General features: G+C 40.2%; 1 protein-coding gene across 3 annotated transcripts in view; it reads left to right on the top strand.

Moving 5' to 3' along the window:
• Positions 1-17,275, top strand: part of med13a (mediator complex subunit 13a) — a 217,668-nt gene that overhangs the window by 122,189 nt on the left and 78,204 nt on the right. For all 3 annotated transcript variants that reach the window (XM_043718104.1, XM_043718103.1, XM_043718105.1), the window contains exon 10: positions 3,008-3,706. In XM_043718104.1, the coding sequence (XP_043574039.1) occupies positions 3,008-3,706 (699 nt within the window). The remainder of the gene's footprint in view (positions 1-3,007; positions 3,707-17,275) is intronic.

The following is a 17,275-nucleotide window of genomic DNA, read 5'->3' as shown; positions in this document are numbered from 1 at the left end:
ATGTTGTGAAACTTGAAAGGGTTCAGAAAAGATTTACAAGGATGTTGCCAGGGTTGGAGGATTTGAGCTACAGGGAGAGGCTGAATAGGCTGGGGCTGTTTTCCCTGGAGCGTCGGAGTTTGAGAGGTGACCTTATGGAGGTTTACAAAATTATGAGGGGCATGGATAGGATAACTAGACAAAGTCTTTTCCCTGGAGTTGGAGAGTCCAGAACTAGAGGGCATAGGTTGAGACCTAAGGGACAACTTTTTCACACCGAGGGTGTTACGTATATGGAATGAGCTGCCAGAGGATGTGGTGGAGGCTGGTACAATTGCAACATTTAAGAGGCATTTGGATGGGTATATGAATAGGAAGGTTTGGAGGGATATGGGCTGGGTGCTGGCAGGTGGGACTAGATTGGGTTGGCATATCTGGTCGGCATGGATGGGTTGGGCCGAAGGGTCTGTTTCCATGCTGTACATCTCTATGACTCTTGTGCACTTTCTCGAAGATCATCTTTGCTCGCAAAGTGTGCTATCCAGAACTGAACATAACCGCTAAGCAGACTTTCACTAAAGTTTAGCATAACTTCATTGCTTTTGTGTTGCCATTCTTTATTAGTAAAGCTAAGTGTCTCACAAGCATTTTCAACTGCCTTCCAAACTGATCTTGCTATCTGCAAAGATGTGGTTGTGCACCTCCATTAAAGTTGTACCATATAGCTCCGACTGAGTCTTCTAATGATTCGTATGGCATTTAATTACTTCATATTTCTATGTTAAATGTTATCTGCTGTATGTCATTCTATTTTACCAACCTTATGTCCACGGAATCTGAGACTGTCTTCCTGCATCGTTTGTTGCATTTGAAATTTGTTTCATTCACAACCTTTCCCATTGAGTTATATTCCCAAGTCCAGGATTATGTATTGATATTAAAAAAAGGTGACCCTACTAACAATAATCTACAACTCTGCTGAAAAACAACAGTTTGTTAATATTGTATGCTTTCTATCCTATAACCAGTTTTATCTTCCTGCTGCCACAGTCCCCTTGATCCCATAGTCTGTTCAGATTAGACTTTCAGCACGTTAGGGTATTGAGGATGTTTCTTAAATTTGAACAATAGTGATGATCAAAATTTGGCAAATATAAAGCGTTCTCTACACTAAAATTTCCAGTCACTCTTTTCGGTTTCAAGGAGCATACTGTTATTTCTGTGCATCGGGAAGCATGATTAATTGGTGATGTTTGGTACTAGTTCATATATCTAAATTCTATAATTCCCCTGCATCTTAAGTGATTTGTGTGCTTCTTGAACTGTGTTGCAATATATTAAGTACATTATTTTTATAAAATGTGAGTAATATTTGGCCACCATTATTTGCTGCTCAAAACTTTTAAAATTATTAATAGAAAATGTCATTTGTAGAACTGGAGATTGGGAGAAGCAGTACAATAAGAAATTTCAGCATATCGACCATTTTTAAAGGAACTAGGTATTAATGTTGGTCAGTGAAGACCAAAATGAATGGGACTAGGTGTGAAATAGTATGTGATTGGCAGAATTTTGCATGAGTTCATTTATAGGTCGTTGAAATTGGTTATGAAAAGATAGTATAGCTGTGCTGGAGGTGACCAAGCATGGATAAGTTTTTCAGCAACAGGCTGGTGGAATAGCAATGAGGAAAACAAGGTAGCCCTGTAACTAGTGAGCTTTCCTACATTTGAGTTTGAGTAACTTGTTGAATCAACATTAGGCAGCCTGATGTTTCTGATGCCATTTGATCTGAGAGCGTTTGATAACACATGCTCAGGTCTCTGCTTTCATAAGTTATGTCAGTGACTTTGAGTGAAGTCATGGTAGCTAAATTTGCATGGTCTCAATATATGTAGAAAAATATGTTGGGAGAAAGGTACAGGAAGTTACAGACACATGTAAATGTGGGAAAATGTGAAGTTGTTCACTTTGGCAGGAAAAATGAAAAAGCAGGGAATTACTTAAATGGTGAACAACTGTGGCAGTCTGAGGTGCTTAGGGATTTACATTCTAGTACATGAGCCACAAAAGGTGAGTATATAGGTACAGAATATAATTAAGGAGAAAGTGAGGTCTGCAGATGCTGGAGATCAGAGCTGGAAATGTGTTGCTGGAAAAGCGCAGCAGGTCAGGCAGCATCCAGGGAACAGGAGAATCGACGTGAAGAAGGGCTTATGCCCGAAACGTCGATTCTCCTGTTCCCTGGATGCTGCCTGACCTGCTGCGCTTTTCCAGCAGAATATAATTAAGATGGCTAATGGAATTGAACATAAGGATATTATGCTTCAGTTATACAGCGTATGGGTGAGACCATATTTTGAATACGGTGTGTAGTTTTTGTGTCCTTAAGGATGTAAATGCACTGGAGGCAGTACAGATGAAGTTTATTAGATTGATACCTAGAATGACTAGATTGTTTTGAGACAATAGGTTGGATAGACTGGACTTGTTCCTATTGGAGTTTATAACTGTGAAGGGTGGCTTGAATGTACACTATTAGATCCTGAATGCTCTTGATAAGGTGGATGTGGAAAGAATGTTTCCTTTTTTAGGTAAGTCTAGATCCAAGAAGTATTGTTTTAAAATTAGAGGTCATCCTTTCAGGACAGAAATGAGAATTTATTTCAGGCGGTTGTGAGAATTAGAAACTCGTTGCTTTAGGAGATGGAGGTGGCATCAATGAAAATCTTTACGAGGGTAGTGGATAGATTCTTGTTAAACAGGGGAAATCAAAGGTTATTGGAGGAGAATATGGAATTTGAAACACAAACAGATCAGCCTTGGTCTTATTAAATGGAGGAGAAAGTTTGAGGAGCTGAATAGTCTGGTATTTCCAGTTTCGTTTGTCAAATAGTAATACCTCATTTGGGTTACCTCAAATATTTTGAGTTGCCTTGGATGTGAACTTGTGTACATAGTATTTTATTTTAAAAGCAAAATCCTTATTTTGAATTTTACTGCTCTAATTTTACCAATACCTTTGCAGGCATAAGAATAAAAGAGGCACTGGTGTCCAAGGACTGTCTCAGACTCCTGGTCCACAGCAGCCAACAGCACTCAAGCACAAAATGAATGACAAGCAAGAAAAAGGGGAAAAGCAACAGAAGCGACCACTAACTCCTTTTCATCACCGTAATTCAGTATGTGATGATGTTGCAATGGAACCAGATTCAAGTAATCACAGACTTGGAATTAGGCAACAGGACAACAGAAGACGGTATTCAAATACAAGGCCTAATGACCTGGTAAGCTCCACAAAGTCCTCACAGTTACACATCCCAGAGCTACCAAACTCGCCGCCACCACCACCCCTCAGCCCTCATCCTTGTGAGAGAGATGAGGATGTGGGCGATGCATTTAAAAATGCATTGACACCTCAAAGTCAGCCATTCTGCCAGATGCCTGCACCAGATCCACTACTTCCAGGCAAAACTGTTGAGGACAGGATGGAGACACTTCCTACCCAGGCTTTCACCTTGGGTTTTTCAGAAGTGATGGAGCCTACAAGCTACAGTAGCAGTGTGTTGCAATTTGAGGATGATGGGCCTGATGTTACATGGAAATGTTATCGACTACCCACTTGCATGGAATCTGATTTTGTGCCACCACAGCTGCCGTTGGATAAATACAGAGAAGAGTATGTTGCAGTGAGCAACCAAGAACATGCACTTTCTTCTGTCTCAGAGTAAGTGTGGTGTGAAATATTTGCAACATAATTATTATATCATGAAATACCATTTCTTATTGCCAAAAGACAAACTGTTCTTGATTCGGTTTATGAATTGATGATTGTTTGTAATGTATCCATAGTATTTTTGGATTACTTCAGTTTCACTAGTAAGGAATGTCATATGAAAGTATCCTTGATTGCTCAGTGTCTATAGAAATGGCTGAATTGTATGTCAAGAAAATAATTATTTTGGATCTATTGAATTGCTGATGGAACAGAATTAGAGATTTAATAACTGCACACAGTGTTATTTGAATAGAGCAGCCCACTCCTGTTAGCTTTTAACTAAATGCAGTTTGGAACTTTGTGGAGTGAAAATAAAACTGCCTGACCTTCTGTCTTGCTGTGGGCGTACAAACAGTTGAAAAGCTCACATTTGGTACTGTAGCAGGATTCAATGTGGTGAGACTAAAATAGATTAGTGGAAGTAAAAAATGTAGTATGTTGAGCAGTATTATCATCATATTATGGTCTGGCAGGATTCCTCAGACCAAATGAAATTAGGGAATGGGTGATGGCTGACTTTTCAAATAAATTAATATCTAAACAGTAATATGAAAACCAAATCAACCGAAATATACAAAATAACATTGTGGAATAGCATCAAGCAATGCACCTAGCCACTAATGCTGTGATTTTTTTTTTTCCTTATGCAATATGTAAGCTGAACTACCCTGAATCTCTTATGTCTTCCATTTCATTCAACAAATGAGCAAACTACTTCAAAAGAGATGAAAAGCTAAAGATATGGGAAGGAGATAAATGTATCTAATTTAGGAACTACATTTTAAGCATACCATTCAATTTTGAGTGCACAATATTAAAATGTATATCGTGGGAGCTTGCTTCTGTGAATGTCTTCAAAGCGGGGAAGAGAAAATGGTTCAGAGTAATATGTGAAGCTATTGGGAAGGTGAGGCACTGAGTTATGTAGCTGAACTGTCAAAAACACCGCGCAAATGTAAGTGATTCCTTACAAAAACGAATTCAGCAAGAGCATGAACAGTGCTTTGGTTATTTTGAAAAGATTTTGTTTAGGCATGTAATCCCTTAAACCACAAGAAATTACCATGTTTAAGACCTACACAATAGGTTCTCCTGTCTGAAGGATGCTGAAAGAATTATTGAAGCCAAATATTTAAATTTGGGTATTGATGGGTTAAAAAAGGAAAGTGTACTTTTGAAATTTTTCATTTTGCACTCATTAGCACAGAAGGGCAAGGATACCAAATCTTGAGAAAAACAGTTTATATTGTGTGAGACGTTGCTGATTGGTTGGCAAATGAATTCTGGTAGATGCATTTCCTTGGAGAATGCACCAGGAGCAATTAATTGCCAACCTTTTTGTTTGTGGTTACTATGAAGGACACTCTTTCTCAACCTGTCCCCACACTTGAGGAATGGTGACCTTCAGGTTAAACCATAACCAGTTATGTGTCTTTCTCTAATGAGAATGCAACCCAGTGTTCTGCTAGAACTGTGTTGACTTTACCTTTTCATTTAAATTTAAACCAAAGGCAAATTGACTCTGATAAGGGAGTCCACCAGAGTTTTGCTTAGCTGAAAAGGCATAATGTATGGGCATGTTTTTCAGATTTGTAAAGGACAGGGTCCTGTGTGTGAATACACTTAACATTTAACAAACATAAGTGAGCCACATCGCAAGCCCAACTGATGGTCTTAAATTGGTTATTTATATTTTTCTCAATCCTCAACAAGACTAGTTAATGTATTTTATAATGGGGCTGAGTCCTTGTCATTAGTTAATTTGAAGATTCTGGGGAAATATTGAAATGTACAGAATACCTACATTACAGAAATATGGCACTATGTCATTGTGCTTCTTGTGATTTCTGTGACTAGGAATTTGTGATGCACAGATGAATGGACAGGTCCTTTCTTTCGGTTTACTTTGAAGTGAATTGGGGGAATTAAAATAAAAATGGTGGTTTAGAAGTCTCTTATTATCTTCTGTCTTTTTCTCAAAAATTGTTTTCATTCAAGTTTAACTGTTGTGAAACTCCACCTGGACCTAATTTATGGTTGCTTGGAAACTCCTGTTCTAGAACTAAATGACAAAAAGTAAATAACTCTCTGCCTGTATTAGCTCTAATCTTTTCCAGGAATAATGTCTAAATTTGCCAATGAAACCAAATTGTGTTTTATTTTGGAGGGAGGAGCGGGCAGGAATTGTTGCAAAAATCATTATTGGGATGACTGCAGCATACAACAGGTTGGCATTAATAAACTTGCAGAATCAGAAATAAAAATTGATAAATGAAGTCCAGCACAGGTAATTGAGGTAGTACATTTTGGAATGACAGGTAGGGTGCCACTTGTTACTTTGAGTGCAAAGTTTGGTGGGGTAGGGTGTGAATACATCAAGCACTTAAAGCTGTATCTTTGCTAAGCTTTATTTCGAGATGGATAGGACGGAAAAATAGGAATGTCGTGCCAAACCTCTGTTGAATGTAGGTTAGATCACACAACATGCTGTGCAGTTTTGATTGCCAAATTAAAAAAAGGTGTAAAGTCATTAGACGTCTCCACCATGCAAGGCCCTTTGGCCCATTGAGTTTGCACCGGTCAAAAATGAGCATCTCGCTGTTCGAATCCCATTTTCCAGCATGTGTCCTATTGCTTTTATTTCCTTTTCAAGAAAAATACTTCTAAATACTTGTTAAATGTTATGAGGGTTTCTGCCTTTATTACCCGCTCAGGCAGTGAGTTCCAGATTTGCACCACCAGAGAAGAAGCACAAGGATGAAGAAGGGTCACAGGACTTGAAATGTTAACTCTGTTTCTCTCTGCATAGAAGTTGAGCAGTTACGCAGGACGTTGATGAGGCCACACTTGGAGTATTGTGCTCAGTTTTGGTCACCTTGTTCTAGGAAAGATGTTACTAAACTGGAAAGAGTGCAGAAGAAATTTACAAGGATGTTGTCTAACTCAATGGTCTGAGTTATAGGGAGAGGTTGGATAAGATAGAACCTTTTTCTTTAGAGCTTGGGAGACTGAGTGGGACCTTATAGAGGTGTATAAGCTCGCTAGAGACATTGATAGGGTGAATGCACTGTGTCTTTTCCACAGGGTTGGGGAATCAAGGAGTAGAGGGGGTGTCAGTTTAAGATTAGAGAGGAAAGGATTAAAGGGAACCTAAGGTGCAACATTTTTTACCCAGAGGGTAGTACACATGTGGAATGTGTTGCCAGCTGAAATAGTTGAGGTGGGTACATTAACAACATTTAAAAGACATTTGGATAAATACATGGATAGTAAAGGATTAGAAGGATATGGGTCAAGTGCAGGGAAATGGGTGAGCATGGAATGGACAGTTTGGGCCAAAGGGCCTGTCTCCGTGCTGTAAGACTCAATGACTTTATTTGCTTTTGTCAGTCATGGCATAGATTATAAGAGTAGGGAGGTCATGTTGGAGGTTCTTCATGTCTTTCTCCATGGTGAACACAGGAGAAATAATCATTGAGAACCTCGCCCATCTCCTGTAGTTCTACACATGCATGCCCACTTTGAACCTTGAGAGGCCATATTCTCTCTCTAGTTATTCTTTTTCCTTTTAAAGTATCTCTCTGGACTTGTCCTAATCCTCTCAGCCATGGCTATATCGTGCCTCCTTTTCACCCTGCTGATTTCCTCCTTCAGTAAACTCCTGTATTCCCTGTATACCTCCAGGGATTCCCTTGGTCCCAGCTGCCTGTACCTAAGCCAAGTCTTCTTTTTTCTGGTCACAGCCTCAATATCTCTTGTTATCCAGGGTTCCCTATTCCTGCCAACCTTGCTCTTCATCCTCACAGGAAAATATAGACCTTGACCTGTAGCTGTCTGATTTTTAAAGGCCTCCCACTTGCCAGAGGTCCCTTTGCCTGCAAACAATCTACTCCAATCAATCCCTGCGAGCTCCTGTCTAATTCCATCAAAATTTGCCTTGTCTCAATTTAGATCTTGAGCCTGTGGACACGTTTTGTCCTTCTCCATAACTATTTTAAAATTAATAGGACTATAGTCACGTCTCAAAATGCTCCCTCATTGTCACCTCAGTCCCTGGTCCTGTACTATTTCCCAAGAATCGGTCGAGTTTTGTCCTTCCCGAATAAGATGCTCAATATATTGCTTGAGGAAACTTACCTGAATGCACTTAACGTTATGAGTCCTAGTGGTTGCAATAGTCTGGCTGTCAGTTCGGAAATGCTCTTGATGTATGGTAACGTGACAGCCAGACTACTGCTACCACTAGGACTCATAACAGCACACAAACCAACAGCCACTCTCAGACAATAACTCACCAGAACAAAGGACCCAATACCCAGCATGAGCAAAACCAATGTAGTGTACAAAATCCCATGCAAGGACTGCACAAAACACTACATGGGACAAACAGGAAGACAGCTAACGATCTGCATCCATGAACACCAACTAGCCACGAAACGCCACGACCAGCTATCCTTAGTCGCCACACGCAGATGACAAGCAACATGAATTCGACTGGGACAACACTACTATTATAGGACAAGCCAAACAGAGAACAGCCAGGGAATTCCTAGAGGCATGGCACTCATCTACAGATTCAATCAATAAGCACATCGACCTGGACCCAATATACCGACCACTGCAGCGGACAGCTGGAACGGACAACCGGAAGCGGCAGATTCAAACCACTACAAATGCTGGAGGAAAGATCACAGCGCTTCACAGGAGGCTCCCAAGCACTGAGGATGTCACCTAGACAGGGGACGAAACGTCTGCAACACAAATTCCCAGCTCGGCGAACAGAACGACCTAAAGTACTGCACATTTAACCCCAAACCCACAGCAAGAAATTAAATATTAAATACCCGCCAAGTGGCCTAATAAGTCACTCTGTTGTATCAAGATGCTACAGGAAAAAAATTGAAGAATAAAGCTGGATGGATTACATGATATTGACCTAAACAGTAGAAATAATAAAGACTCACTGTGCATAGCTGACCTTGCAAGTTAGGAGACCAACTAATCAAGAAAGAGGTTAATTATACTTGCTGTACCAAACCTTAAAGCCAATATGCAAGGAACAGTGTAGTAGAGGAACAGGCTGTTCAGACTACTAAGACCACTGCTTTTCTAAACTAAAAGCCTTCTGCACCTATGCAGTCCACATTCTTCAAGTCCCTGCCTATTCAAGGTGCCTCTTGCTATTGTATTCATCACCTTCTCTAGCAGTGCATTCCATTTACCAGCTTCTCTCTCATTTAAAAAAACTTGGACCTGACATCTCCTCCTTTAAACTATTACTCCCTTTTACCTTAAGCCAATGGCAATTGAGGTTTCTACTCTTGAAAAAATACTCTACCTGTTCTATTCACACCTGTCATAATTTTGTAAACTTCTATCAGATTGCCCCATATCCTTTGCTCAAGTGAAAACCAGTGAGATGTGTCTAGTCTCTCCTCGTAGCAAATACCCTGCAAACCGGACAACACCCTGGTAAACAGAGTTTGTCCTTACTCCAAAGCCTGCACATCCTCCTTGTTGTGTGGTGACCTGAACTATACAAAGTATTCCAAATATGTCTTAACTAAAGTTCTGTACGGCTGCAACATGATTTGTCAATTTTAATGCCCTATACCCCTGTGACTGATTTAAGACAGGCATGCCACATTGCCATCTTGACTACCGTATCCACCTGTGTTACCAGTTTCAGGGAATTGTGGACCTGTACGCCTAGATCTTTTTCTGTATTGATGCTCTAAGTTTCTTCTATTTACTATATACTTTCCTCCTGCTTTAGATGTTTGAAAATGCATCACTTTGCATTTATCTGGATTAAGCTCAATCTGGCATTTTTCTGCCCAAGTCTCAAGCCTATCTATATTCTGCTGCATCCTCTGACAGTCCTCTTTACTCAGCTCTGCCAATCTTCGTTCCATCAAAGGAGACCATTATTTCACCCTCTTCTATCTTTTTGTCTTTGGTCTTCAGGAATTCTTGGGTGGAGTGGATGGGGAGCTGAGAGTCTTCTACCACGTGTGTTAGTCTTTGGTGTAGCTCCTTGGCCAATCTGAAAGTTCTTTTTCCAGGTCGCGAGACTATGGGTCTGAGGGGGGGCTCCTGGTTTGTAAATTTTGAGTAATCCATAGGAGCATGGTGTGTTGGATTCATCTGGTTTCATTTTTTGCAAGTCGGTCTTCACAAACTAGGAGCCTTTTTAGAACTTTTAGTAGAATACTCGTGCCACTCCATTCACTCCATCCAAGCATTCCTGAAGACCCTCAAAGACACTAAGATAGAAGAGGATTAAATAATGATCTCCTTTGATGTAACAGCCTTGTTCACATCAATCAACATCAACCTGGCCAAGGAAACACTGACTATACTATTAGAAGACCCAAAGACACACATCAAGCACCACCAACTTCATGAGCAAGGACAGTATCGTCAAGCTAGTGGACCTATGCCTTACCACCCACTTCACCTTCAACAACATGGGATCTCCGATATCCGGTTTCTTAGCAGAGACAGTAATGCAGAGACTCTAACAACCAGCTCTGCAAACCATCCAACCGAAACTTTGGGTCCACTACGTGGATGACACCTTTGTCATCACTAAATGAAACAAATTAGAGGAAACCTTCAATACCATCAGTAATATTCTAATTGGCATAAAATTCAATAAAGAGGAGGAAAACAACAACAAAATGCCATTCCTAGATGTCACAGTAGAGTGAAAAGCCAATGGGGAGGTTCAAACCAGCATCTACTGGAGAACGACACATACGGACTAAATATTGAACTACAGAAGCAATCACCCCAACATCCACAAACTAAGTTGCGTCAGAACATTACTCCAACGAGCCACCACTCACTGTAGTACAGTGGAGCTATGCAGAGCAGAAGAAAATCACCTATACAGTGTGTTCAAAAAGAACAGGTACCCAGTGAACACAGTCTGCCAATTTCTCAGCAACAAGCCCAAACAAGCAGACAAAACACGTTCAGAAACCTTAGTCACTGTCCCTTACATCAAAGACATCTTGGAAATGACTGCCAGACTACTCAGATCCCTTGGCATCATGGTAGCCCACAAACCTAACACATTAAAACAGCAACGAATGAACTTGAAAGACCCTACGCAGACAGCAAACAAAACTAATGTCATTTACAAAATACCGTGCAAAAACTGTAATAAACACTACATTGGACAAACAGGCAGAAAACTAGCCACCAGGATACATGAACATCAACTAGTCACAAAACAACATTACCCTCTCTCATTAGAGTCCTTACATGCATCTTAGGACAAGCCAAACAGAGACACGCATGAGAATTCCTAGAAACATGACATTCCAATTGGAACTCTATCAACAAACATGTTGACCTGGACCCGATTTACTACTCCCTGAGAAAAAGAACAGGAAATGACATCACCAACCCAAAGAAACCCAAACATATAAGTAGAAAGCAGGAATCATTAACAGTGCTTCATCTGGAGGCTCACTGAAGATGTTACCTAGTATGGTGATGAAACATCTGAAAATGAACCTTCCAGCTCAGCGAGCAAACCTACATCCAGAACCTCAACCTGAGCAACAAATCTTCTCAAAACACTCTGTTATCATATTTTTGTCACTGCGACATAGCGGAATCTTCATTTTGTGATCACTGATTCAATCCTGTCACATTGCGTAAATACCCGTTCTTGTAAAGCATGCTGCCTGTTTAACACTCAAGCATACAGGGTGGCATGGTGGCTCAGTGGTTAGAACTACTGCCTCATAGTGCTAACATAGACCTGTGTTTGATCTATCTTCGGGCAACTGTGTGGAGTTTGCAGTGAGTTTCCGCCCACTGCCCAGAGATGCGCAGGTTAGGTGGATTGGCCATAGTCTCCAGGGATGAGTTGGCAAGGTGCATTAGCTGTGAGAAATACAGGGTTATAGGCGAGGGGATGGGTATTGGTGAGATGCTCTTTGGAGGGTTTGTGGACTTTATGGGCCAAATGGCCTGCTTCCATACTGTAGGGATTCTTTGCTGTGACAATCCAACCCTAAGAATTGCCACCTGTCATCAGGTGTAAACAATTCATGTAACCTTTCTGCCTCCAGATGTGTCAGTGTCTGTAGTTTGGTCTCCGGCAAAACATTTCAGTTGAAATTGCTGGAACTCCAAACACTTGTTGCAGATGTTTGCTTTGGACCAGTCTGGCAGCTGGGAACTCTCACATGCTGAAATTGTGACCCATCACGTGTCTCCACATCATTAGTCCATGACTGTGCGTTATTAGTGCAAGTACATTAATGGCATGCTACTGTCTTTTTCCTCTTTTGAGACATTCTCTAAAATCTGCTTCCATCTAGGCACAATATCTCATGAGATGGCTCACTCTGCAAGTTGTTTTATTAAGGCTCCTGTGAAATACTTTTGGTATGTTCAGGGCATAACATGACTACAAATTGTGAGTAAGGGTCACTGGCCCTGAAATGTTAACTCTGATTTCTCTCCAGATAAGGTGCCTGCTGAGTTTTTACAGTAATTTCTGTTTTTGTTTCTGATTTCCAGCATCCTTAGGTCTTTCAATTTTTTGAATACAAGTTGGCCTCATTCAGTTGGAATACCCCTCATATTTCTCTTTTCTAGAGTAAAGAGCCCAAGGCTGTTCACCCTTGTTGGGTATAATTTAGTAGTGCTGGAATAATTTATGTGCATTACTTTTAGCATCCTTTCCAACCTTTTATGCTATAGTGATCAGAACTGTACACAACAGTATTCCCAGTGAAGTGCGATTCAAAATGAGTTTCATGCACCTTTCTGTCCCTTTAGAAATAAACATGACTGCTTATTACTTTTGCTTTAGTCCAGGTAAGTCTCACAGGCAGGCTTAGTGACTCCCAGAGGCAGAGGGGTAAGTTATAAATGGCTCCCTACTTGACGAAGGGACCAAATTGCATTGTTGGTTATAATTGAATAATTAGGTTAGATTAGATTCCCTACAGCCCGATGCTAGAATTGAACATGGGTCCCTGGCTCTGTGAGGCAGCAGTACTAACCACCCCCATCGTGGGTGCCACTGCTGCCTCACAGCGCCAGGGATGTGGGTTCAATTCCAACCTCAGTTGACTGTGTGGAGTTTGCACATTCTCCTCGTGTCTAAGTGGGTTTCCTCTGGGTGCTCTGATTTCCTCCCACAATCCAAAAATGTGCACGTTAGGTGAATTGGCCAAGCTAAATTGCCCATAGTGTTCAGAGATGTGTAGGATAGGTGTATTAGTCAGGGGTAAATATAGGATTATAGGGTAGGGGAGTGGGTCTAGGTGGGTTGCTCTTAGAAGGGTTGATGGGCCAAAGAGCTTGTTTCCACACTATGTAGGGATTCTAAATAATTTGGGAGTGTCTAGGATTATGGTGAATTGCTGTGTCCATTAAGGTTGCTATCTGTTCTGAATAAATATTTATCGAACAAAGACCTGCAAACTGCAAGTTTGTTCCATAAATGAAGTTTTTATTAAAAATCCAAGCATGCTCCTTTTCTTCCTCTAGCCCTATATAAACAGTTAAACGCCCCAAATGCTAGTACAATGTGTCTTCATTTAACTTTGCTCCATTTATTATTATTTCACTTGTACTCTGGGTGGCAGGATCGTTCCAGTTTCGAGTGACTGTCGAGTTTGCATGTTCTGCCTGTGTCTGCATGGTTTTCCACCGGGTGTTCAGTTTCCTTGCACAGTCCAAAGTTGTGCAGGTTAGGTGATTGGCTGTGTTAAATTGTCTGTAGTATCTTAGGGATGTATAGGCTATATGGATTAGCAATGGTAAATGTGTGGCTACAGAGAGAGAGTGGGTGTGCTGGGTCTGGGTCATAATATGCTAGGAATTCTACAGTTCTACATCATGTAATCAACTTTTAAATTAATTTCTATGAGAGCCTATGTTTGAGTTAAAGTTGTGAAGATCTATTGGAATCCCATATTGCCCCCTTCTATTATTCTGTTCAGTTCAGTGTCAAATGCACCTTGTTGTTGACTGTGCCCTTAAACCACATCGCAGTGGTCGCTAAACCCAATTAAGCGGAGTGGAAGAAATTCTTTAACTCGATTGATTTTCTTCCCTGTGTCTATTTTTTTCTGCCTCTGGTATATGTGATCCTATTACGTAGTCATTCCTTTTGAGGTGGTTAATGTCAGGGACCTCTGATATAGAGGAACAGTGTTTGTTCAATGGCCTAAATAGCTGGCACAACCAAGTGCATTGTATCGCTTTGCTGAACCAATCTAATTCTTTTTATCGATTGCCAAAAATACCTTCTCCTGTTTTAAGCATTTTCTAGATTTCAGTTGAATTATAGGGCACTCCTTAAATTTACTAAGTTGACAAAACCCTTTAATTATTGAGATGTGACAACGTTTGTTTGCCTTTAGAACTATCCATTGATACCTGTGAGTGAAGAGGCCACAGGCTCCTGGCAGACTGGAGCCTGTGCGCTGTCACACCCATGTTGGCTAACCACTGGAAGGATAAACAAACACAACTAATTGGCATTACTGTATCTTCTGGAAACTAAATTTCAGGCCATAATTCTTCCAGAAATGCTTTGGCTTTTAAGTAAACCCTTAAGTTAAAAATTGCTCTTTTCTAAAATGATTTTAAATAGCTGTTATTTAGAAAATGCTAGCTACCAGTGTATCCTCACCAGTTTTATTTTTGAAGTTTGTGGATGATTTATTTCAGTGCATAACCCCTTTAAATGTGTTTTGCATGGAGTTGCCTGTGTGATAGCTTCAGGCGACCCACTAATGTGTGAGTTGCATGCAGGGAACAATTGCAAAGGCAGTTAGCTTTTGGGGAAGTAATTATCTTCAATTTTTGCTTTAAATTTCTCTCTGCCAAACTTTGCCTGAATAACCACTATCTTAAGGTAATTCTGAATTTATTGTTGGAGAACACAGTGATGAGCTGTAGTGATTAGCTAGCTGTTTAAATTTTGACGTCCTTTTCATCTTCCACCATGTCAGGAAATGTCAAGTCTCTTGACATTGTTTCATTACTCCTTCTCCTGTGTTTCCATCCTCTGGTTTGCTCAGAGGGAGATCTGACTGGAGACCGTCTTCATACACTGTTATAATTCCTGCCACATTGGGTGATCATAACGTGCAAACCCTTTATCTGCATGTCCCCAAACTGAAAAGACCTAAAAGTCTTTTGGAAAGTGTATCTGAATGGAATTGTAGACAAAGAGTTTGGGTCCTTGGGGCGGAGGTGGAGGCGGGGTGGGAGGAGGTTGCTTTGCTTGAAGCATTTTTTTCCCCCCAAAGTTTCAATCTCCATATGCTTTCGACTCCATTGTGTGCATTCCGGCCAAGCAAAGTGTTTTCCTCTGAGGCAGTAACAAATGCCGATAGAGAATTGTAAGTGCAGACATAATGTGAAAAAGGTTTACAGACGCCACAAGGTTTTTGATAATGTAAACCCATGCCCAAACAGTTTAGGGTACGATGAGCTAATAAGTGAATATTTTACTTTTGTTTATGAGATGATTAATAAGCGATCTTAAAGGATAAAGTATCCAAAAACCAAAAATATCCTTCATCTGATAACAGTTGGTTCCAAGGTTTTTCGATGAAGGATTTCCAATCTGTAATTGCGTCTAGTTGTATCTGATTCTAAATTGGGAAAGCTACACGCTTATGCTTTTATAATTTGTCTTTGCTTTATATCATGAAATTGCCTGACTAACCTTGGCAGGGCTTTGAAGTAGGAGGTTAAATCTCCAACAACATATGCACCTCTGCAGACATGTTGTGGGGATCAGTGGCCTTTCTTTCACCTTAAAACTGGAAGTGGAGTTATTTGGTGATAACCCCAGTCTTCACTTTCACACTATCTCCAATTATGAAGCAGCTAAAGCCAGGATACAGCAGAATCTGGATTATACTAAAGCTTGGACTGATAAATGGCAGGCAACATGCACCTTATACGTATTTGGTAATGATTGTTGAACAAAAGAGAGCCTAACCATTTCTTGTATCCTTTAAAGACATAAACAACAACCTCATCAAGGTTCTCATGATCCAGAAGCTCAACCAGGCCTGGAACGTCAATGTCATGCCTGCAAAGCAGAAGAGGTACTTTACAACTAATGGTTCACCTGTTACCTCAAAGCCTCTTCACTATCTACAAGACTCGCACCAGGAATGTGATGAATGCTCATCACTTACCTATTGGAGCTGTCAGTCAAATATATGTGGCATTAATATAACCTCCTATTTGGCTATATTCATTTCTCCTTCACAGTGGCACACTTTGGCAGCACAATGTTTATTCTAGTTGCTGTTTTCTTGTGACACTCATTGCTGAGAAAGACAGCAGTATTATGGGCACATCATAACCTTCATGCTTCTGCGTAACTGCATGGCAGTCTGATATGGGCACATTGCTGATCCTTCATTATCATTTGGTCAATAATTTTGAATTCCCTCCCCACTTGGGAATACCATAAATTCAAACGCTGCAGCAGTTCAGGGATAAGAACCTCTTCAGGGTAAGTAGAAGAAGTCAATCCTTGCAGTCTTTTCACTGTTAGACTCATCCTGGAAAATTTAAAAATTGTGCAATATTCACCAGGCTAGTTCAGTGTGACGTATCACTTGATATGTCAAGTTTTTTGATCTCGCCCATCTTCGTGCAGTAGGGAAGAAAAACTAATGATAAACATCTACATGCCTGGTATTAGATAACAGCTTTATTCTTTCTTGATACTGTAGTTTACCCTTGTTAATGTAGAAACCCTGATCCAGCCAGTCTGTTTTAGCAGACGTATTTGTGCATTTATCAAAATTCTGCTGTGTTTGCTAAATGTTCAGTGGCAGTACCAGCTGTTACTTTCTACACTCGTGTGTCGTCAAGAGTTAAAGCAGCAATGCGATCTGTCTGCTCTATATGGGTATGGTTTCCATTTACTTTAAAGGGGCATTGTTGCTGCTCTGTTGCACTCTACTTGTGCAGTTCAGTACTGTTAGAGTTGTTCATTTAATGGGAATTTTCCATTGCAACAAACATCTGACACAGGAGCTTCTGCAATTCTGTAATTGTTTTTCATCAATGCATAGTCACTTTACTGCATGCTCTGAGTAAATAAATTCAAGCTCACATACCTTTCAAAATGTTCTTGTGGAGATAACGCAGTTGTCTTAAATTTCAGCTGGTTTTTGGCACTGCAGGCAATTCATTTTCTAAAATAAGTTGATTTTAACCATGCTATTGCAAAGAACAGAACTTGATATTTTTCATTTTGTTCATTTTCGGTTAGTTTTAAAGTGATAGTATGAACAAAATATTTATTCTCACTTGCTTTTAGATAAAACAAATGAATGTAATTTTGCAGCATTTGCAATTAGATTTATGAGGAACTGTTACAAACCTCATTAGTTCACAGTAATATATTCAGGATAACAAGGTTAGTTGGAACAAAGTTGGACTCGAATTTCATTACCTTTTTGTGTTTAAATAAGGCAAAGCAACTTTCAGTCCTTAAGTATT

This window comes from Chiloscyllium plagiosum, chromosome 28, assembly GCF_004010195.1.
Source record: "Chiloscyllium plagiosum isolate BGI_BamShark_2017 chromosome 28, ASM401019v2, whole genome shotgun sequence".
Lineage (NCBI taxonomy): Eukaryota > Metazoa > Chordata > Chondrichthyes > Orectolobiformes > Hemiscylliidae > Chiloscyllium > Chiloscyllium plagiosum.
The sequence above is the reverse complement of the archived record's forward strand: the minus strand, read 5'-3'. Positions and strand labels throughout refer to the sequence as shown.